This window comes from Stegodyphus dumicola, chromosome 1 (genome assembly GCF_044657685.1).
Source record: "Stegodyphus dumicola isolate Sdum_Otavi_A_Nest chromosome 1, ASM4465768v1".
In the NCBI taxonomy this organism is placed as follows: Eukaryota; Metazoa; Arthropoda; class Arachnida; order Araneae; family Eresidae; genus Stegodyphus; species Stegodyphus dumicola.
Genome location: NC_140768.1, coordinates 116,280,016 through 116,304,338, shown reverse-complemented (window position 1 = coordinate 116,304,338; position 24,323 = coordinate 116,280,016). Strand labels below are relative to the sequence as shown.

General features: G+C 32.8%; 2 protein-coding genes across 4 annotated transcripts in view; one reads left to right on the top strand and one right to left on the bottom strand.

The window, feature by feature from the left end:
• LOC118199208 (phosphatidylinositol 4,5-bisphosphate 3-kinase catalytic subunit alpha isoform-like) overlaps positions 1-24,323 on the top strand; it is a 100,911-nt gene that overhangs the window by 29,843 nt on the left and 46,745 nt on the right. The window contains exons 6-8 of one of the 2 annotated variants that reach the window (XM_085819669.1): positions 13,760-13,987; positions 14,075-14,263; positions 21,154-21,429. In XM_085819669.1, the coding sequence (XP_085675795.1) occupies positions 13,760-13,987; positions 14,075-14,263; positions 21,154-21,429 (693 nt within the window). The remainder of the gene's footprint in view (positions 1-13,759; positions 13,988-14,074; positions 14,264-21,153; positions 21,430-24,323) is intronic. The other variant, XM_085819671.1, reaches the window with a different exon arrangement.
• 140up (RPII140-upstream gene protein) overlaps positions 23,208-24,323 on the bottom strand; it is a 109,204-nt gene continuing 108,088 nt past the window's right edge. For both annotated transcript variants that reach the window (XM_085819691.1, XM_085819680.1), the window contains one exon: positions 23,208-23,358. In XM_085819691.1, the coding sequence (XP_085675817.1) occupies positions 23,280-23,358 (79 nt within the window). In that variant the 3' untranslated portion in view covers positions 23,208-23,279. The remainder of the gene's footprint in view (positions 23,359-24,323) is intronic.

Sequence of the window (24,323 nt, the reverse complement as noted above, 5' to 3'; positions counted from 1 at the left end):
TAGAAGCACCAGATTCAATATGCCAAATAAACTATTTTATTTTTAGAAAACTGAAAATATCTTTATGTACTTATGGCAGGTAAATGTTCCAATCTAAGAATGATAAATAATGTCTAGCATATGTCCTCCACAGCTTGTTCTACTATTGCCTTGATGGAATTCATAATTTCCTTTTCACATATCTACCTATCAAGGTGACTAATGGCACATTCAATTTCCGCTTCATGTTGTTTTATTTTAATTCTTTGTTTAGGACTTTCAATAACACTGGCAACACATTAGCCATATTTTCAACAAACTAGCTGGGTCGAGAACATTTTGTGTCTGCTATTGAATATGTGTCCTTAAATGTCTTTATCAGTCTGCAGTTTGTTGTTTTGTTAGGTGTACGTTCACATCTAAAGACTGCACAAAGCTTTGTAACAGTCTTTGCATAACATTCGCCATTACACTAATGAGTTTTCAGTAGGGCTGTGGAGTCAGTAGGGAAAATTACCGACTCCGAATCTGACTCCTAGAATTTTAAACTTAAAGACTCCAACTTCCTCATATATGTATGTAAACATAAACACATGTGTTACAGCTTATTGATTTTAAATATAAAAGAAGTAATAGATGCTACAGAAGGAAAAAAAAAACTGATGGCTTAACAGATTATTTATATTAATTAGCATTTATTATGAAATGAAAAAACTGGCATTAGTAATTTTTAAGAAACAGTAGAGCTTTAGTAAGATTTTCTTTGACAGAGGACTGTAGATCTGATTTGATAAACTTCAGGGCTGAGAATAGTCTTTCCACACTAAGAAGGAGGAAGAGCTGTTACTGTTAAGGCCACTTGTTTTAACTTTTCAGGATAGATTTGTATAAGTTCTAAAAGAGGTGTCTTGAAAAAGCAATCACATTTCTCTATTTCTTCAAGGACTGTGTAGAAATCTTGTTTGTATTTCTTCATTTTTATGTCTAAAGACTCTTGGTTCTTTATTTTCATTCACTTTGCCTTAGCCTTTTCAATATTATACAAATATTTCTGAAAATCTAATTCATCATTGGAAAAAGATCATTGAGACTCAGTTGCAATATCTGCAGTCTGACTGTCTTGATTTGAATACTCCAGTTGTTCTGAGAATAATTTCATTCTTAGGAAAATTTCATGGATGCCTTTTTTGTGTTTTTAATTTGTTCATCATCCAACATAATTCGGTGTTTTGGATTTACATATATTGATCACAGTAAGATCTCACTGTCTAGCAAACTAGTTTCTCTTCAAGACAGAAGATAAACACGCCTAAAAAAATCATAAAAGTGAAGCAGCAACCTGTGTTAGGGATTCAAATGAATGGATCATGAAGAAGATGATCTAATTTAGAACTCTATAAAATTTAAAAACAACCTGATATTGTAAAATTTGTCAAATTACAGAGACTGTGCTGACCATCTAACTAAAATGAATGAAGATCATTGCTGCAAGAAAAATTTTCTGGCAAAGCCCATGGGAAAAAGACCTCGGGGCAGACCCCTGCTAAGATGTATTAATTATGTTGAAAAAGATTTCTTAAAGAATATCTTAAAGCTAAAAACCGGAAAACAGTTGCCAAAAATAGAGATTTCTAGAGAAGGCCACATCCCACCCAGGGCTGTTGAGTCGTTGAAGAAGAAGAAGAATGCCAGAATATATGAGCTGAAGAGGTAACTAAATGAATCAGTTTAATGAATAATGGCAAATATCACACACCCATTGTCCTCCCCTATATTTATTAATATATCAGTTAAACAGAAAATAACTAAATATTTGTAATAAGTATATAGTCCATAAATAAAAATAATAACTCAGTTTGTCATTAATTTTTTTCAGTTCCTTTTACTCAAAAATCTGCTTAACTCTGATTCTGACTCCTCAGCCCTGGTTTTCAGTCGTTAACATGTTACGAAGAAAGATTGGCTAACTCCAGCAGTAATTTGATACAATTAGCTTTTCTTTATTTCATGTCGGAAATGTTTGGCAGTTGTTTCTGAAATATCTGTGAAGTGTTTTTTTTTAACTTAGCTACAATTTTCTGCTGCCACGTGAACTCCACTATATAAAACTTTAAATAATGTCTTGCTGTTGCAATATCATTGTGTGCTCTTTGATTGATTTGAATAAAACTTCATTCTGTGCAAACTGGAGCACTGACAGTTACTCAACGGTACATTGTACTCTTGTAAGAAACTAATTGCATAACCTTCATTATTTGCTAAATTCCACAGATCTATGATGGCTCTATAAATTTCTTTCTTAAAACTGCGGCTTATATAGGCAACTTAAAACTGAGCTATGTCATATGGTTGCATTAGTGATTAATTTTTATTAATTTTATTCAAAGTTGGCAACTTTTTTTTTTTTTTTTTCTGAATTTTAATCTTTTTCTTCTTTAATGCATAAGTACAGTACAAAGTCCGTAATCCGAACTCGTGGGACATCGGCGATTCCGCATTATAGATCATCAATTTAAATTTGGTAAGATGGCATGAAAAATTATACAATTAAAAATAGGAAACCGTAATTTATGAAATAAAGAGTGATTATGATCTAAAGGGTATCAAAATTTACAAAAAAAAAAAAAAAAAAAAAAAAAAAAAAAAAAGCTTAATATTTATTTCTTTACTTTATTAAACATTTCTTTCAATGTAAGTTGTTTAAGTTGCTTCGTTTTTTTACTAATACTTTCTGTTTAATTCTCTCTTCTCTAAACAGAGACATAATTGCTTGTTCAGTTACAAAGTTCCACTGTTCAAGTCCTGTAATTGCTGTGTCGAGAATACCGACTAACTTGTGAATCGAAATTTGTTTCGTTTTCAATAACTTCTCTGTCTCTTTCTTCACTATCGGAACCGCGCATGTGTAAATGCTTTACTGGCTTTATGCGCATACATAATGGACATGTGCATCAAACGCACATATGAAAACGCATTAAACACATGCGTAAGTTTGTGGCTTTGAGGTACGCATTATAGATCATTCCGGATAATGGATGTCTGGATTACGGACTTTGTACTGCACCAAGTTTTTACATTTAAAACTCACTGTTTTTATGTGTAACGTTTGTTACGTGTCCGTCGACTAAGCTGCAGTGATGTTGCGAAATGAACTTCCAGTGATAAAACACCAGTCTTACTAGGTCAAATAAAACTCGACATTTTTAAACCGAAAAAACATTTGCCTGTTGCAAGTATGTAAGGATATTTTCTGTTTTCTAAAAACATAATAGTTTTGTGAGCATGTAAAATCCAGCACTTTTGTTGTGACACCTATTTTCATACTAATAAAAATGACTTACTTAATGCTATCATGACCAGGCCGAAAAACTGTATTCTATACCACGATACATAATTTATGATGTTAGAAACCACTTTTACTGATTATAGCAATGTTGTAATTGTTAGTGAAAACTATCAATTGGATCTGAATCTATCATAAATTAAACATATTTCAAATTATATCAGTTAGGCATATTATAAAGAAATAAAGATATAAATTATTAAGAAGAATATTTATTGCTTTTAAATAACACAGCATGTTGAGATATTCTGCAACTATAATTTAACCCTTTCTTGTACAGTGTGCCCAAGAAATTTCCTCTGCACACACACACATGCACACACTCACACACACACACACACACACACACACACACACACACAAAAAAAAAAACTGAATGGAAAAGGCTTTATAGGTAACAAGTTACTTTTAACCTTCTTTATTTATACTATATTGTAGCACAACAACAAAAAAAAAAAAAAAAAAGTCCATACATTTTAGCCACAACAAAAAAACGGTTTAGTTTCTAAAGACCTGTATTTTTTTAAAGAAGTCTTCCAGAATTTTTTTTTTTTTTTTTTTAAGATTATAAAAGGAATTGTTTGAAAAGAAATTTCTGTGTTATTTTCTTGCTGTATACTGACCCCTTTATTCTATATTAGTTTTAAATTTTTACCTTGAAATCTTGCCTAAAATCAAATGATTAACATCTGGTGTGCCCAGAGTAGGATCACTAAAACACCAGGACCGAACCAACAACTGTATCTTTGTTTCTTTGCAGTATTTTCTTTCGTGGTCTCATTCACAGCAGAAAGGTGGGTGCACATCTGTGTTTCACATCCTGTTCTTCTGCTCTCTTTTTTTTTTCGGGGGGGGGGGGTTGGTTATCAACTAAGAAGTTGTTGGACTGTTTTTCTTAAGGTCAGGGATAGTTTTATCAGTTTGCTCTTTGATTTTTCACTAGGACAGTTCTCCTTTTTTCTTTTGTTGAAAGAAGTTTTGTTAGCTCTATGTTTTGTTAGTTTTGTGTTGTAGATGTTTATTTAATTTTATTTTGTAATTTATATTTTCTTAATTGTAGATACAATATTCATGTATTTTTTCTGATTTTTAATCCAGTGTGGATCGGAGAGGGCTGACCATTTATGAAGCACTGAAAGTGATAAACAACTTACCTTCTGATAGTGAATCCAATACGGATCTCGGTATATGTGCAAAACATGCAATGTTGGGTTGTGCTATTTAAAGGTGGTGTCACTTGCTTCGAAAAGTACCATTATGGGGGGAAAGGAAATAAATGAAAGTGTAAATATGAAATGTAAATATCATATCTTTTTTTTTTTCATTTATATGCATGTAATCATCATATACCCAAGAACAGCTTTTTGGGGGATGTAGAATAGCAGGCCTCCCCACGATGCACCCTGGGTCATGCTCAATCTGCTATGGTAATCAGAATCTAGTGTTTTTTAATCGTAGGCAAAATCTTTTACTCTATTATGCGCTTCCCAGCAATGCTCACTTCAGCACTCTTTTCAAAGCTCCATTCATTCAGTGAGCCTACTCTGGCACACACACAGAATTGAAATGGTAAGTGCTGGTAAAATTTTACCTGTGTACTCCTCTAGGCTTGATTAGACTTCCTACCCCCTTTTTTTTGTTGAAATTCCAACTTTAAAAGGTAGCATGCTAGAAAGGGTTAAAGGATAAGTTGGTACTTATGTATTGTTCTGTCAACAGTAAAAACTGGCTAACATTGAACCTGGAGGAAATCTCGACAAACGTGCACCAGTCATTTCTAGAAATTGTGGAAGGCCTAACTCTTCTTCATGTAATAAATAATCAATATTCGACCCACCTTATTTTCATGCTTTGCAAAAAATCTTTTGTTGATTTCTACAATTTTGTTTGGCTCACTGATTTTGCTGGAAGTTCTGTTAAGAATTCTGTGTGTACAAACTCCCGCAGGTAATTGTTCCAATCCATTACTGCTTTGTTGGCCATATGCAGCTGACTAGTGTACATATGACAGACTTATTTTTAATGGTAGGATCACATAACTTTGAAAATAATTTGCTGCTTGCGGTTCTGTAGAAGGCAAACCCCAAATCTGAAAAGTCCTTTATCAAATGCAAGACAAAAATACAGCAGTCACAGTTAATTTATATTTTTATTCATAAAAACAAAAGGTGGCTTATCAAAAATCAATTGCATTGCATTAAACAAAAGTGCAGATGTTTTGAGTGTGTGGTTATGCGATGTTTATCCATAACGGACACTAAATTACACAACTTAGTGACAGTTTTGTGATCGATGGAATAGCACATAAGTTCCGATAAATTTAAGATCTTATATCAATCTGAGTGGCAGCACTGTAGAAACTAACTGTTTACTATATCATGTGAAATACAGTCAAAAGTCTTTAATCCGGACTCGTTGGGACTTCAGCAATTCCGGATTATAGATCATCAGTTTAAACCTGGTAAGATGGCATGCAGAAATTATAAAGTTAAAAATATCGAGTACATCGAGATGAAATACTACATTAAGTAAGGAATTATGAGCCAAATAAAATAAAAACATCTGCCCTGAAGATAAGGATAGTGCTGACAGATCAACTTCCAATTCATTACGCGGCGTGACGTCCCCCCCCCCCCCCGCAGAGCAGCGTGAAATTTATAAGCAGATTTCAGAATGGTTAGAGAAACAAAGGATATGCCTTTATCCATTTTTTTTGCAGCAATTCTACTTTATGTTTGATAGACATCGAAACATAGTAGATCCTTTGGCAGCTCCAGCATCGGAAATTCTATTTGACATAATCGAAAGTTCAAGCTTACTTTTATAAAATTGCTGTAACAGTCTGCAAAAAATAATAAGCCGGATCCAATTCGAAGATTAAGGAATAACACAATCTGCAACATTAACTGAAATAGATAATTAGATAATTTTAGCTTGTACCGTCTGTTTGATATAAAATGCGATGAGTTATGAGAGATAATGGCACTGGTTCCAAAATAAAACTAACTAAGTTAGGACACATCCAAATAAAACTAACACAGTTAGGATTATTTAATTATTTACATAATGTACAAGGTTACAAGTTAAGTGCTCCATTAGCACAGACAAAGTGTAACGAACGAACGCACTATAGGTCCGCTGCGTACCTTCTTCAACAACCAACTCAACTAAATTTTGCTCCTCTCACAAGAGGGCGCTGATCCTAGAGGGCGCTATATTAAACCGAACATTCCAGCCTCCATTGAAACAAGAGTCAATAATGCCATAAAAGTTTTACAATCAAATTCAATTTTAGACATATATATGAAATACACAATGAAATGCAATTTAACACTAATTATTTCAATTACAATTAAATTCAGTAGCATACAATAAGAAAATAAAAATATTATACTTGCAATCAAATTACATACAAATTATACACATATAAATAGTGCAACATACATTTTTTGAAAAACTCCTTTTCTTTGATTGTTTGCCTTTATAAGAAACGGACACAAAAATCGAGTCCGCATTTGTTAAAGGTTGATTCAATTGTCACTCGTTCAGCAGGCAGATCACCCATTATCTGATCTATTATTACAGGTCTGTGTTTGAAACACTGTATGCATTCATGTACTATTTTCCTAGCAAGATTCCTGCCGCTGATGGGCCAAAACTTTTGTCTGACAGTACTCAATAGTCCAAGATGCAAATATTTCAGATGATAATAGTACATGATCAAATAAGTCAACCTATGTCTAGCTGGCAAAATGATTGGATATTTACAATCATAACTTACCTGAGATTGCACAAATCTGCTACCGACGCGTAAGATTCCATCATTATCGATGAATGGATTTAACGACTTAAGCTTGCTTTTACAAGGTACTTGGCTATCCCTCGTAAGTGACTCAATATCAGAATAAAACTCACCTTTCTGCACTTCCCGAATCAATGTTAACTCGGCCCCTTTCTGTTCCTCTAAGGATATAGGCCCTGAAACCCTTTCCTTATTCTTAATGATTCTGAAGAACCTAAAATTAAAACTACAAATTGTGATTAATTTCATATAATTATTTGTTCGATTTAAGAGAGAGGTTAAACTAGAATTATTTTCTAATATTGCAAAATTAGAGTCTGATAAACATTTTAGTTCCTTGACATTATCAGTGGTAGGCTCAATAGGTTGTTCTGGATAATGCATGTCCTCACGGAGGAGGTCTGGTCCATTCCACCAGATATCACACGTAAGAATGTCACTGGCATACAGTCCACGCGATATGACATCAGCTGGGTTACATTCAGATGGCACATATTTCCATTGGTATGACCCCGTAAGCTCTTGTATTAAAGTGACTCTGTTACTCACGAAGGTTTTTAGTAAGTGTGGTGATTTTCTAATCCAAGCAAGAGAAATTGTAGAATCAGACCAAAGAATTACTTTTTCTACTTTAATATTCAACGAAGATATCACTTTATCCATCAATCTGGATAATAGAAGGCAACCTAACAGTTCCAATCTAGGAGTTGATAAGGTTTTCATAGGTGCAACTCGTGACTTGCTACACAAAAGTCGAGCGGTTGGCAATCCCGAAACTGGTAAAGCTTGAACATGGATTGCAGCTCCGTATGCTGAAGATGACGCATCTGCAAATCCATGGAGCACTATGTGATTTTCCTGGAATACAAATCAGATTACTTAGTTCAGAGAGCGTGGATACGAAATTAATCCACTCCTTGGCCAAAGAATCTGGCAATGTGTCATTCCAATCGAGTTTAGCAACCCAGAGCCTTTGCATGAATATTTTGGCCTTTGTGACCACTGGCTCAATTAAACCAAGTGGATCAAACATTTTCGAAATTAGTGACAGAACATCTCGTTTACTATAACTGTTAGAGTGAGGAATGGTCATTGCAAACAAAAAACAGTCAGTCTGAGGATTCCATAGGGCACCAAGAGTTTTTACAGACGAAGATTCTTGTTGCTCTTCAAAAGTGTAATCTGAATGAGTGGTAACCTTATTTTCAGACACAAGCAGATCTGGATGATTTGCACGCCATTTATGCAATTCCATTTTTCCTAATTTTAACAAAGTTATTAATTGGGATTGTAGAATTCTAGCCTTTTCAAGTGATGATTCTCCGGAAAGTATGTCGTCGACATAGAAGTCAGTAAGAGCGACGGATGATGCTAGAGGTAAGTTTTGGCTTTCATCTATAGCTAACTGTTTAAGAGCTTGAGTTGCTAGATAGGGAGCGTTTGAAGTCCCATACAGATACTGTGTTGAGCTGATAAGTTTGCACTGGTGCATCAACACTGTCTTTCCATAGAATTCTGAGCAAGTCTCTTTGTGGAGGATGTACTAGAATCTGTCGATACATTTTTTGTACATCTGCTGTGAAGGCGTAGCGGTGTTTTCTAAATCTAACCATTATAGAAAATAATTCCCGCTGTGGAATTCTTCCCTTCAACAAAATATCGTTTAATGACAATCCCGATGTCGTGGCAGTTGAGGCGTTAAAAACCACTCTTAAACGTGTACTACTTTTATCTGGTCTGTAAACCCCATGGTGAGGCAGTAGTACGAATCATTTATGGATTCAGATCCCGCAGCTAGTTCCATATGCTTTCAATCTTTGTATTTTTGCATGAATTCAGAATACAATCGTTGTAAATTCGAGTCCCGACCCAATCGCTGCCAAACTTGATTAAGTCTTTTCTCTGCTAAATATCTAGACTCGCTCAACAATTCAGAGTCCTTCATGGGCATGCATACGACGTACTGACCTTCCGAGGTTCGATAATGAGTTTCTTTAAAATGCTTTTTGCAATATTTCTCTTCAGGACCAAATGCTGAATCTGGAAAATTAATATTTTCTACCTCCCAAAATTTATGCAATGTTTCATCAATTTTTTCATTTTGCATAAGCAGACCACAGTATTGATTCAAGTGGTGAATTATGCATAATACCACTAACTACAAATCCAAAAACCGTTTCCTGGAACAATAAGTCTTTTGTCGCGCTGCAAACTTGACTTGATTTTAATAAGTCAAAGAAACATTCTGCCCCAGTAATAAATCAATTTCCTCAGGTGTGTTAAATCTGTAATCAGCTAAGGAAATATCCCTGGGAATGACAATAATTTCAATAGGTATGGGGGGAGTCTGTAATTTTGGGAACAATAAAAAAAATCAAGTTCTCTAGAGAATGTTTTTTCCCTATTGGCAATTGAAGTCCTCAATTTATAATTTAAAGTAATATCAGTTCCAGTTAATCCTGAAATCGGAGCGAAAACCTTTGTTTTTTTAATCCCTATTTGTTTTGCAAAATGAGCAGACACGCAGTTAATCTGTGAGCAGCTGTCAAGAAGAGCCTTTTCTTTGATGAATGTCCCTTTCGAAGTTTTCATCATAACAATTGCAGATGGCAAGATAACACTTTTATTCGTAGCTAATAAACAATTTGAAAGACTCATCGCTTTGCCATTAGGCGCCGGAGAAATATCCTCCCACCCCCAGCTGTCTTCTGCTCTATTGTCTGCGGATGTTTATTTGAAACAGAATCCGAATTCGATGACTTATCCTCATGAAGCAATGTATGATGTTTTGAATGGCAAATATTGCAAAAATGATTCGATCGACACTGCGAAGCAATGTATTCTTTTCCCAAACAGTTTAGACATAAGTTATTTCGTTTTAGTAGCGTAAATCTTTAACCAAAATTCATATTAAGGAATTTACTACATTTAAAAAGGGAATGTGGTGAATTACATATAACTCAATTTCTTTCCGAATTATTTGAATGAACAAGAAGGTTTTTTGGTTTTATTTCATTCGTTTGTTTTGATTTTATTGTGTTTTTTTGGATATTTTCCAAAGTTTGACTTCTTTTTTCTAAGAATGTCATCAAGTTATCAAAATTAGGAACATCTGAAGCGTTTACCAATAATTCGAATTGTTTTTGAGTTTCCTTATCTATTTTGTCTAAAATGACAGTAGTAATTAAAATATCAGAGAATTTGTTTCGTTCAAAACCCAAATTATTTAAAGCTCTAATGTTTTTATTCACAGCATCTACTAGACGCGTTAATTCTTTCGATGATTCATGAATTTTTTTTTTTTTTTTTTTTTTTTTTTTTTTTTTTTTTTTTTTGAATTCTAAAATAGCTTTAATGTGAATATTAACAAGAATTCTCTTGTTTTTGAAGCGATTTTCTAAAGCCCTAAATAATGATTCAAAAGTATCTTCCTGAGTTTGCAACAATTTTGCTTCTCCCTTAAGACCGGCATGCAGATAATGTAGCTTTTGTGCATCCGTTAATTGAGTATTCGAGGTAACAATATTATTAAATTCAATTTTAAACATGCTCCATTCTTCATACTTTCCGCTAAATTGTGGAAGTGGAATTTCAGGTAACTTTATTTTACAACTACTCTTTGCGATATCAACCTTATTAATATTAGCAACATTATCAATTAACATTTGATTGAAACTTACCTCTAGATCGTCGATTCTTGCTTCTAGATCTAATAATTCCTCTTCTAATTCAGAAGTATCATCCTTTTCAGGCACAGCAATATAATATTCCGATCAAAGTGCATCCAAAGCAACAGACATCTTTTCCAAGGCCTTGAGCTTGGCATCTATTTTGATTTTTGTGCATGTGCTGGTACTATCCGCTGTGACAGTCTCTATTCTAATTAGCTGGTCTTTCAGCGAGCCCTTCTTTCGATTTAAAGCAACTATAGTGGCCATTCTATTCTAATACGAACTTAGTTAACAAAAACAAAACAACTCCGTGAGCGGACCATAAATTTTTGTTCGATATAAAATGCAATGAGTTACGAGAGATAATGGTGCTGGTTCCAAAATAAAACTAAGTTTGGCCACATAAATATTTAATTATTTACTTAATGTACAAGGTTACAAGTTAAGTGCTCCATTAGCACAGACAAAGTGTAACGAACGAACACACCATAGGTCCGCTGCGTACCTTCTTCAACAACCAACTGAACTAAATTTTGCTCCTCTCACAAGAGGGCGCTGTATTAAACCGAACACCATCCATTATACATTAAATGCGCATGTGTAAAGGTTTTATGCGTGATGCTAAAGCAAAGTTTAAAGTTTAAAGAAATTAAACATTTAGCAGTAGTAGCAATAAAAGCTCCCTGAGATATCATGTTGTGCAGACATTGAAGACAATAAAAAGGTTTTGAACTTAACCAATTTATTAACAATATAATAAAGAATAAAAACACAGAAAATAAATTTCAACAATATCAGAGTCTTAGGAAAAATATAATATAACCATCATTCATCAAATAATATTTTTACATGGTCTCCAAAACACTGGCATTCAATACAAACAAAAATGTCCTAAACATTAATTATGCGGCCTAAAAATGAAGTTGGCTACACATTCAAAACGTCCATGATCAATGGTTGAGAAAACACCTGAAAATTTAAATGAAGTTCTTGAAAGCACTCAAAACCGGCCTAACTCCTTTTGCATTAGTTGTACACGAGGAATCGCCGCTCACGTATTTTAAATGCCACCTTTATTGAAGAACATGGATGCGCCCACGGCAGTCACTCAGATGGTAGCCTCTGGAACCAAAGAACTTTATTCTGGAACAATCATCTTATAGATGTGAACCAAGGAACTCATTCCGTGGACAATCATCCCGTGGACAGGCACCAAGGAACTTTATTCAGGAACAGCCATCCCGCAAACCGGAACCAAGGCACTTTATTCACTGGACTGCATGCATCCTTCTGAAGGGGCTGGAAACCACTCACTCAAGTGCCAGGAAAGCAGGAACTAGAAGGGCTGAGCCAGAGCGACGCGAGATACTTATAGCAGAAGTAGGCACGACGTCATCTCACGGCAACCAATCAGCTATCGGCACGAATCGGCTTTCCAGATGACGTAACATCACGTTTCATTTTTACATCTCAATTAGGTTGAAACAGTCCGTTCTCAATGCAAACAGTGGCAGCAAGAAAAAGAAGTAGAAGTAACTACTATATTACATTAAAATAAGAACTAAACTAAATAAACATTTCAAGGAGGAGAGATGGTGCAGTAAAAGGTTTAAAATGTGTAAACGCCAATGCGCATGCGTGAACGCATTATGCGTTCACACATGCGCGGAAAGTTTGTAGCTTTGAGGTCCGGATTATGGGTGTCCGAATTAACGACTTTTGACTTTATAAACTGAATAATAGTTTGCTTCCTGGAGCAGCAGCACTCTTCAAATTACATGGGCATGTCGGTGTAATATAAAATAATGACCTAAAAATTTCAGAGGACTCTGATAAAGATGCTTCCAATCTCAAAAAGAGAAAAGAATCTAGTTTCAAAACTGAACTAAGGACGAAGGACTAGGTTGCTGAGAAAATTATTCTTGATATACATGGTACCAATTTGCACACACAGCATAAATGTGAATTGTGTAATGAAAATTTATATAGTTTTATTTATATTAGAATTATATATACATAAAAGAGTTTTTTTAGTATATAGTTTTGAATTTTTCAGTTCTTTATTGACACCACATAAAATATGAATTTTTCTAAACTTTAGAAAACAGATTTATTTGGAACTTGGGGTCTGGGGGGAATTACATATAAATTACACCTACATGGATAGTTTTCGTTTCAATCTCTTTATTTTATTACAGTAAAATATATCGTTTTATATTTAAATTTGGATTAAATTCAAAGAAGAGTTTTCTAATTCTGTTAAAAATCTCATTATGTTATTAAGTTTTTTATACGAAGGAATGACAGTTGGTTTAGAAGTGTATTTTTCATGGTTTTAACATGATTAGATTATGTAAATAATTACATAATCTAATCATGTTAAAACCATGAAATTAACCATTTATTTGCAATGAATCATGAATTATATATTTTTGCTTAAATTAATTATTTCAATGCAAATAATGAGTGAAACAAATGAGTTATTTTGTGACATAAAAAATAGATAATTTAACTCTTTATCCAGCATTTTGAAAAAAATTAATGGTGTCTGTCATTTCAAGACTATTAACAATTGAACTTGCACAGTATTTTCATTATGTTTTTCATAATAAAATTAAATTACAAATCAAATTTAATTCATAAAATCAGTTGCTGTCCTCTGACCACGAGAAAAAGAATTCAGGTACAGAGTGGCATTTTGGAATAATAATCAAGAATATATGCCTTTCTTGGGGCCTTTTGCAAAACGTTACTATTGGAGCTGGCCTATGAATAAGGTTAAATAAGTAATTCTAATGGAAATGTGTGAAGTAAATATTTAATTTTTATATTAAAATATATAGGTACTTCTACATGGTAATGTTTTTATATATTTATGTATGTTTGCACTTAGCTTATAAAGGATTTCTTTCTAACAATATTGAACACGATTAAATTTTATATTCATTTATTTTTATTTTTTAGTATATCAGGAATTGTATTGCAAAAGGTGAAATTCCTCAGTTGATGTTAATGTCAAAAGAAGGCGTATGTAATTCTTTGCCTCACTGTGAATTTCGCATGCCTTCATTTCTACGCCGACCTCCACCCATATCTTCAAATGAGGAAACCATGTCTTTGTGGAATGTTGATGCTATGCTAAGAATACGTATATTATGGGCAACTTATGTCAATGTTCGAGATGTTGATAAGGTATGTTATGTTTTTCAAATTTATGAAAACCTTTCAAAATATTTTGGTGCTTTGTATTTATAAGTGCAGTTTTTTATATTTCATTAGATATATGTAAAAACTGGCATTTTCCATGGAACAGAACCACTTTGTCAGACACGGGATACATCGCAAGTTGTCTTTTCAAACCCGAAGTTTGAGGAATGGTTGGAATATGATCTTTTTGTACCAGATATTCCTCGTAGTGCTAGACTTTGTCTTTCAGTTTGCTCAGTTTCTCGAAGGAAAAGGAGAGAAGTGAGTAACTTTTGTTGGTTTAGTTGTATGTAAAGAAAGTGCTTATGGTATTATTCACTTGACTGTGAAACTATTATCAAGCAGCTTGATTTAGCTCCAATTATGAATAGACATGAAGCAGCAACACACTCTTCGCACCTGTGCTTTTGCTTGATGCAAAAGCAATAGATTCTAGATAAACTATGTTTTGTTTTTATGAACAAAGATATAAATTTAACTATTAATGCTGTATTTTTTCATGCATTTGCGGGTTGGGGGAATGATTAAAATTTGGGACCTGTTTTGTACAGAATTAAAAATAGGAGATTTTTTCACAAAATTATAGAATCTTTTCATCAAAAAAACTGAATATTAATTGACACAATGTGGTAAGCTGCATACAGTCAGCAAAACAGTAATAGAATGGAACAATCAACTGCAGGAAGTTTCCACTCATAATGTTCTAAACAGGTGTTCCATTAAAATCAGAGGGCTTAATAAAATAGTAGAAATTGAAAAAAAGCCTTTTTAAGAAGCATATAAATAAAGAATGTTTATTAAATAAACAGGTGTCAGTTCCTTCAAAATTCTATATGAATGCTTGTCAGAACTTTGGCAAGATCTCAGCAAACTTAATAGTCAACAAGATAATACATAAGTAGTTTTTAATTGTTTTCCTCTAAATCTGTAGTTTTAATATGAATAGCGAATATACTGCTCATCAAAATTAAAGGATAATGACAGAAATAAAATGTAACTAATACTTAATGAAAAAATTATTTTTAGAAATTTGTATAAAAGCATTAGTTAACATAAATTACAATGTTTGGCATTGACTGTTCTCTAAGTATTGAAATTAACACCAAATTTATGGAACTTGGAAAATGATGGAAAAATTAAGTCACCTTTTGTGGAAACAATTTTTCTTTAATATGGTGTATGGTCACCGCGGTCAGATATGCATACCTCACATCTTCACTCCATAGACTTTACCAAAGTGTTGATCAAGTCTGGTGGAATTGCATACCACTTTTTTAAAAGTGCATTTTCAGTTCTTTGGAGGGTTCAGGAAGGAATTTGGTGTGTTGAAATTCGGCACCCTACAGATATTCGAGTTTAAGATGAGTAAGGTAGTCAATTTGTTTGAGTGATATCTTCAGTTTGCAAGTATTATGACAACACATGTGCTCAATGAGGCGAGCATTACCATCCATTAGCAAAAATTTTGGTCCAAGAGCACCTCTAAACAGTCTAACTTGGGGTTCCAATACCTTATTCATATATCTCCAAGTGGTTACAGAACCTCCTTGAAAGATATGCAGTCATTTGTCCTGATTCTTCCCCAACAGCGGTCAGGGAAATGGAATATTTCAAGTACAAGAGAAGGCAAGTTGCGGGTTCCTTCCTCTCTCCAGATCGAAACGCATCTAGAATTACTGTTCAGACTACATTGGACTCGTTAATAAACAATACTCGGGTCTATTCATTTGGGCTGCATTGAGCATGAAGACAGCACCAGTTTTAACAACCCTTCTGGAAGCTGGACTAAGTGTGTCACAAACCATTGCTTTTCTCACATATTATTTACAACCTTGTTGTGCTTCGTGCAGCAGTAGAATGGCTAATTCGAGTTAATGTGGCAGCCTGAAGGTCTAAAACCACATGTTTTGGAGTGTCTTCAGGGTTTCTTTGAGCCGACAGTGTCAGAAAACTGTAATCTGATGCAGATGTTGCTCTTCATCGTCCTTGACCAGGCTGTCTATCAACTGATCCAGTGCTTGAAAAGTGGCTCCAAACTCTTGATATGAGACTTTGGGGGATGTTCAAATCTTGGGTGACTTTCATTTCGGTTTGATTTCCCTTGATTCTACCAATTATTCACCAGTTTTGATCTTCAGTTAAATGATGCCTTGATGCCTTTAAGCCATAACTACTAAATACTAATCATTCTTGGAAACCACATTCACTTTAACAATACTACAGACTGGAATTCCAGTATGTGTCCATTGTGCATTACATTGTCAAACACAAAATTTGCATATTTTCAGCACTAATGTATGCACGGAAATGCAATTTGTGTTAATTTATATTTAACATAAGCAGTTACAGCATTGGTCATTGGTTACAACATTAACTTAGTGTGCCTATTTTTTCTCATTCTGCTTTCATTTTGATGATCACTGTATTTTAATAATTAACCTGGCTACGTATAATAATTATATACTTATATACTTAAACATCGTAAATTCACAAATGCAGTTATTGTTAGTTGCTCACTTCATACACTCACAATTCTAACTGCTTTTCATCATTGTTTTATTACTGTAAATTTAATTGTAATTTGTCAGTTATATATCTGCATAAATTAGTAACTTAAACTGTAATTTGTTGCTTGTTAACTTATATGTCTTTAGGAAGTACATCAGTCAGGTTTATATCTATATGGTGTAGAAGAGAGGCACAATTTATCTGATTCATAATTTCTTCTAGTGTTAAAGTTTAAGAGCATTAATAAATATCAGAATTATTCATCAATAATGAAAATACTGTAATCTGAAAAAAAGGTGATTTGGGAAAAAAGAAGATTATGTTTCAAATTCTGGTATTTAAAGAAAAATCAAGTTACACTCATCAAAACTTTTATGTCATATAGATTTTTATATGCATCCCACCTTTCCCCTGGAAAATAACCTATAAAATGCATTTTGGTGATTTCAGCAAGAATTGCTGTTCCCTGATTTTGGTATGGTGCTGCTCAGAGTCTTTATTTCATAACTAGATAAATGATTGGAATAAGTGATATAAACGACAGTAGCCATGAGAACTTTTCAAGAGACTATCAAGTTTCATAATAAATTAACATTGAAAGATTGCAGTTGTTTAGTGAACATGAATGAGAAAAATTATTGCAGAACAGTAATAAGTGAATGGAAGGAAAATTGTATAAATTTACGAAATTCATAAAATTTATCTTTTTATTATTTCCTTGCTTATTGAGTTTTTAATCTCCCATATGCTAATTTAGTTGAAAATAAAATATCCCAAACCAAAATAGTATTTAATATGTTAAATAAAAATATCTCATATCCATATTTCTTAATTTTTAACTAAGCATATTTCTTTGTTTTGTAACTTAGCGTGAATTAAAGCAATAAAGCAGCATTTCTTAAACTGTATCTGCAGACCACGAGTAGTTTTTGAAGCCTTCTCTTGTAGTCCTCCTAGGTTTCCAAAAAGACAAAAAAATAAAATTCAAATTAACTACTTATACCACACTATAGTAAAAAATCTTAAAGTTTAGAAATTATTACAAATGCTAATTGTCTGTCACTTTTTCCTTCAAAGCTGATATTTTATCAAATTTATTACGGTTTATTCTATTAATGGACATCCTACTCTAGTCTTAGCAACAGATGAGGGATTTAAAACATTATCACTGTGGTGCTTCTTACACGCCTACATCTAAATATATAATAATTATGCAAGGATTGACAAGCTCATCCATCTCATTAATGTAAATACCCAGGGCTGGGACAAGGGTGAGGCAGGTGAGGTAGTTGCCTCAGGTGAACAAATAGAAGGGGCGCCAAAATAGCTTATTGGATCAAAAATTCAGAAATTTATTTTTAAAACTTTTGATTTTTAACTTTTGATTTCGGAATACAACAGTAGTGAATATTAAAAGAGTTTTGTGTTATAAACAATCCAGCTTAAAAAGAAAAACTAATAGCATTAATTTATTCTCAAAAGACGTGAGCTTTCACAGTAGTGTATATAATATTTTTAACATTAAAACTTGTTACTGAAAGTAGCTTTAAGATTGACTTAAGCTCTTTACTTAGTCACAACAAACTTGTCAAAGTCCACTACCTGAACACAGACCACAACATAACTGCCGAGTTTTGCAATTTCATAAAGGCCTTCTGAAATAGCATCCGAAGAATAAAAAAGAGTGATTTAAAATGAAATATACCATATTATTAGCTATTGCACTTTAAAATTAATTATTAATTTAATTTAAAACATAATTTAAAATTCTGAAACCTTTCAGATTTTCTTTTTTGCATTTTCTTCTCTACAGCAAAACAACCGTTTCAATGAATTCAAGTATGTTAATATTTTTTGGCACTGTACAGCGAATTTATAATTTTTTTAAATCTGCAACGAATAGATGGAAGGCACTTGTGTCCATTTTGAAAACAACATTAAAAGGTCATACGGATACACAATGGTCATCAAGAGAATGCTATTAAAGAATTAGGTCTACATATAACAGAAGTACATAGATTATTGATCACAAATCTTTGCAATGGGTTGAAAATAACAGCATTTTGAAACAAATCAATTTTAAATTTTTATGTTTGTTACCTGCGTGGAATTTAATATGCAAGAAATCAAAAAAGTAAATAAAGCCTTGCAGTCAAAAACTATAACAGTCTATATAGCCGCACACTTAATAGAGAAAATATGTCTTTCATTACAAGAAATGAGAGAAAATATTTCTCGATGCATTTTTGAAAAATGTAAAACTTCAGCTTTAGAGCTGTATATATATATCATCAGAGTTTGAAGAGGAACAAAAATGAAAAGTTCATAAATCAAATTGTAAGGAATCAATTGATATAAATTGTAGTTTTTTTCAAAAAAATATATTTTTATAGAAATTGAAGAAGTGTTCAACGTTTTAATTTCACAGTTGGAATGGCGATGCCAAAAGTTAAATGAAATCTCTTCCTTTTCAGTTTCTAACTGGTGAACAATTAATGTCATTAGATTTAAGTAATTTAAAGGCAGCAGGTTATAACTTAACTTAACACTTATTTAAATATCCGAATGATATGAATGCTGAAGAAATTCAGCCAGAAATACCTAGTTTTAAAAACACATGCTATTTAAATAATTCCCGGAAGCAAAAGCGGCTACAAGCTTAGAACGTTTAAAAATAGTTTATGATTATAATTTAGTTCAGTCCCATCTGAATTCGGAAGCACCATTAAGATTTTTTTTTAAAGTAGCTAGTTACTGCAGCTAGTAATGAAAAAGCTTTAGCAAACTTAAAATTATAAAGAACTATATGAGATCCTCACTAGGCCAAGAAAAACTTTCAAACATGGCCGTTCTTTCTATAGAACATGAGTTAAGTAATCAAATAGATTTTGAAAAAGTATTGATGATTTTGCTTCTTTAAAAGCAAGATAAATTAAATTATAAATATGCTTGAAAAGTTTATGCCATAAATTTTTGAGCAGATGTTCTGTTTATACTTAATATTATTTGCCATTTTTCAAAAAGCATATTTTTAATGTTTTCCATTTCAAAATTGTTAATTATTATATATGTTTCACTTTGTGGAATATACAAAGTTATAATTAAATATTACTGTAAGAGTTATTATATTTGCACTAGAAATAGTGAATTTATTATATTTTCACATTTAATGAGCATAAAATATATATAAATATAGTTAATTTGTTCTATATGTATGATTATATGTATATATATGCAATAATGCATATATATATATATTAAAGACATAAAGTAAGAAATTTAGAACTAATGTTTCACAAAGACGAAAATTTTTGAAATTAATAATTAATAAATTTCAAATAATCTAATAAATGCTACAAAGAATTTAATAAATGTAAAAACCAAAACTTATCAACCAAAACTTAATGTAAAAACCAAAACAATCAGTATTGTATAACGTTACGTTTTCAAACATCATTTAGTATTATTTATTTATTCTCCTCCCTTCCCCACAAATAGGTAAATAAATAATCTTGCATTATATACAGGGACGCACATTTACCGCTTTGCCTCAGGTGAAAAATATATAGGCATGGTTCTGTAAATACCAACAATTATTATATTTTTAGTCAATAAGGTAAAGATTATCCAAACTCTAATATCCTTGAATAATTAAAAACGAATATAAATTTTCATTTATTAACTTAATTGCTTAACACCGATAAAACATTAAATGACATTTAATGAATTGTATTTTAAAAATAATAACAACATATGTTAAAAATATAGTACATATGCTAAAAACATTTCCCTTGAAGGGGACATTGACAATGAGCAATGTGATCCGTAGTACATTCTAACTTATAAAAGTGGTCCCCACATGAAAATAGTTTCAGAAATACTGCAAAAAATATTATATGTATTTGCTTCAGAACAGGGTATGCATTCTGTTAAATGTAATCAATATGTGCTGCACTCGAATTATCTGCATTAAAAGTAAGTATTTTATCATTGAGACATAGACCCACTAGCAGCCATTTTGATTAGATTGCTAAATACTGGTAGTTCGATTATCAATGAATGAATGGCGGCATGAGTGTTTTTATGGTTCTTCCACGTCCAACATAAATAAAAGCCAATTTTCCTTTGAAAACTTTTTATAAAATCATCTTCATGTTGGATAACTATTCAGTGCTTTGCTGTAAGCAATTAAAGCAAACAAACATTGTTACTTGGCACTAAAACTGCCATTGTTATTCATAAATTTCTGTGTAAAGTGTGCAACAAAGTAAATGTTTATATAAAATCAAGATTTTACCAATTAAAAAAAAACAGGAAAATTTGCAAAACAAACAAATTTTCATTCATATGCAAGGAGTATGCTAAATTAGTATGATATGTTGTTTTCTAAATTCATTAGCCTGAAATAAATAAAAAGAAATTTGTGTTCTTTATTAATGTTTTATGACTGCACAGTGAATTGTTAACAAAATAATTCTCATGCGCATGAAGATAACGGTATATTTTGTGTTGTATGATATCCTTAATTATACACCAACATATGCCTTCAAGAATTTTTATAATCTTCATATATTATAAGTGTTTTGCACTGTTTCTCATTGTCATTTTTCAGTTGTACTTTAAATAAAATTTCTTATTTTTAGGAGCACTGTGCTATTGCGTGGGGCAATATCAATCTGTTTGATTACAAGGAAAGACTCTTAACTGATAGGGTTAGTGTCCATTTATGGGCTATGCCGAAAGGAATGGATGAATTATTAAATCCAATAGATACTACTGGATCAAATCCAAATAAAGACTCGCCTTGTCTGGAACTTGAATTTGATCGATTTGGGAGTACAGTTAAATATCCTTCCATGCAGGAAGTGGAGGAATATGCCCACTTTGTTTCAAAACTGGAAAAAGAGGACCAAAAAATGGTGACTTTTTTGTACATAGTTTTTCTTTTTGAGGGCTTGATTGGTAAATTATGTTTCCTTGATTATTACTTTTTCTTTTTTGTTTAGTGTATTCATTTTGTATTAGCATTTTATCCATTTTATTTTCCCTTGCATTTATTTTAAACATATTTTGTGCAGATTCTTCAGTAAACATTTTAGTCCTAATGAGCACATACGTCCCAGAGATTAGATTTCATACCCTATTGAGTAAATAAAACCCTTTTTAAATGTGTTTTAACATTTGTAGTGTTTTTAAGGAATTAGAGAACAAATAAATGACTAAAGAAACTTGGCAACACTTTTAGATTGCAGATGGCGCACTTATATTTTTTAGCACGCCGATTACTGAAGTTTCGATTTATCTATTTTTATTAATTTAACAGTAACTACAATTATATTTGAGGCATTCTTAGTATGAAATAGTTTTTATTGTTCTTATATAAGTAGTAATTTAGCATTTTTAATGTCAGTTTTAAGAAATTTTGAATAAATTCTTTTTATGGAATCTATTGTTCCAATCGTATTTAATAGTATTCTAATATGTCCCACCAATGATCAAATTACTACATACTGATATATTATGTTTGTGTTTATGAAACATATATGAAAATTTCTGTTGTATATGAACTAGCACATGTGATAAGAGTTTATGTTTTGTAATATTCACATTATTACTGTAATTTTTAATTTTGTTTTCTGAGAAAGAGTAATATCCTAAACAATTGGGACATATTGTCTCAGATGATTTCCAGGAAACGGGAAAAGTTAAAAACCTTAACCTCATATTCCATTTATTTTAGTATATCCTATTGAGTAAATAAAACCCACTTTTAAATGGGATTTTACATTTGTAGTTGTATTTTTACATTTGTATTTGTTAAAATTAAATTAAACTACTTTTCATAGTTAAATTTTAATCATGCAAAAGTCTGGTCGAAAGGGACTCGGATGTGGCAGGTGTTCTCGTACTTAAGAAACTTTCCAAACATGTGATATCACCTTACTTCTATTTTTATGTTCCAGCTCATGTGAGATGTGAGATGCTCCTGAGGCTTTACAAGGTAACTTAGAACGGACACATCACACTCTGTGTAACATTGTTCAGCTCAGTTACTTTCAGATATTGTAATGCTAATATTACTATGTTTTCTTATTGGAATGCAGGTTTCATTTAAAGAAATAATATTGTGATATTTACGAGTAGTTTATCCATTCACTGCCTTTCATTTGTTATGTTCTTATCGTAACTGTTTATGGAAATTAAGTGACTCACTTAATTTTCCTCTCTTGATTTTCAATGATAAAATTAAGAAAGGGGGGAAATACTTATGGAAATATCATAATTGATTTTTTTCAAGCTGCATTACACAAATGAGTTTTGTTAAGTTTCAGGATGTTATTTAGTTTCCTTGATTTAAATACTGAACATTTTAACTTGAAGAAATCAAAATGTATTTTTTTAACATCCTACATTTTCTTCTCATGATTAATTTTTAATTCCTTTCATTCTTGCATCTGTGGTTTTTCCATACTGTTCAAATCATATTATTATGGCTAATCTTATTTGTTTCACCCAGTCTGACCAAAGCCTATTAATTTTATTGTGGCAAGGAGTGCAAGATTGTGTCTGTTGTTGGCATAATATAATGTTTAAGGTCCAGTGTAAGGAATTAAATACAATAATTACAAGGCTAAATAAGTAAAATCAATCTAACGTTTATTTATGAGCAAATTTTTATGAATCATTTACATTTTTAACAATGGTGGCGGCAGGTCGGCCTTTACTCTGAAGAAACAAATTTACATACCTGCAAACAAATTTAACAAATTCACCTTGCGAAGGCATCAAACATTTTTGGGGGTTCTTGTAACAGAGCTGGAAATAACAAAATTCGTTGGTAGAGGTTTCTGTAAAGAAAACAAATCATAATTAATAATGAGAAATATTTTCGGAGGCCAAGCTCTCCGCCCCACAGCCGCTTCCGTTCAGCAGGACTCCGGTCATCACCAAGATGTTGGCCATTCTGCAATTCAGGTGCTACCACTGTGTCCGTCGGGCAAGTTGTCTAATTTCTTGGTCTGCCATGGCACGCCGTCGGCTGGTCCCCTCTGTGCATCGTGGAAGCCATTCTGCAATTCAGGTGCTACCACTGTGTCCGTCGGGCAAGTTGTCTAATTTCTTGGTCTGCCATGGCACGCCGTCGGCTGGTCCCCTCTGTGCATCGTGGAAGCCATCGGAAACAGCAAAAATAATCTCCCTTGGACCCTTCCTCCAAAAGTAAGGTGTTATTCAAAAATGGTTTCTTCGTCTTCCTCCCCACTCGAAACACTGCGCAGCCACTTTAATAGCTGGTGCGTTTTTTGAAAACTTGGCGTAGATGTTGAACAGCAAGGAAGCCAAAACCAGCAACCTAACGCTAGGAATCTTCACGGGAAGGGGTTTCCCGACTACCAGAAGAACCCTTTTTCGCTATTCCATCATTCAACTTCCAAGGCCACACCAATGTGTCATCAGATCTGCAGACGAATACAAGGGGGGGAGAAGAAACTAGCCTTGCTCGAGGTCCCAGTCGATAATGCAAATCTTCTAACTCAAGGAATATTTTCCCCCACCATAAAATATGCTGTAGAACATCTCCATGCTTGCCTGTCCAGCAAAACAGGGTCCTCTTTTCGTGAGAAACCATATCGTGTATCCATCCAGCACTTCACCCCCCACATGTGTTTTTTCGTTTAGAAGGAAGGAATTTTGGGGTGCAGTAAAACCGCTGATAAGAGTTTCCGAGAATGAAATCCAAGCCGAGGGCAAGGGGTGAAAAATCTCTGAACCAAGTTAATACAAAAATGACTTTGTGAAATTAAAAAAAAAGAAA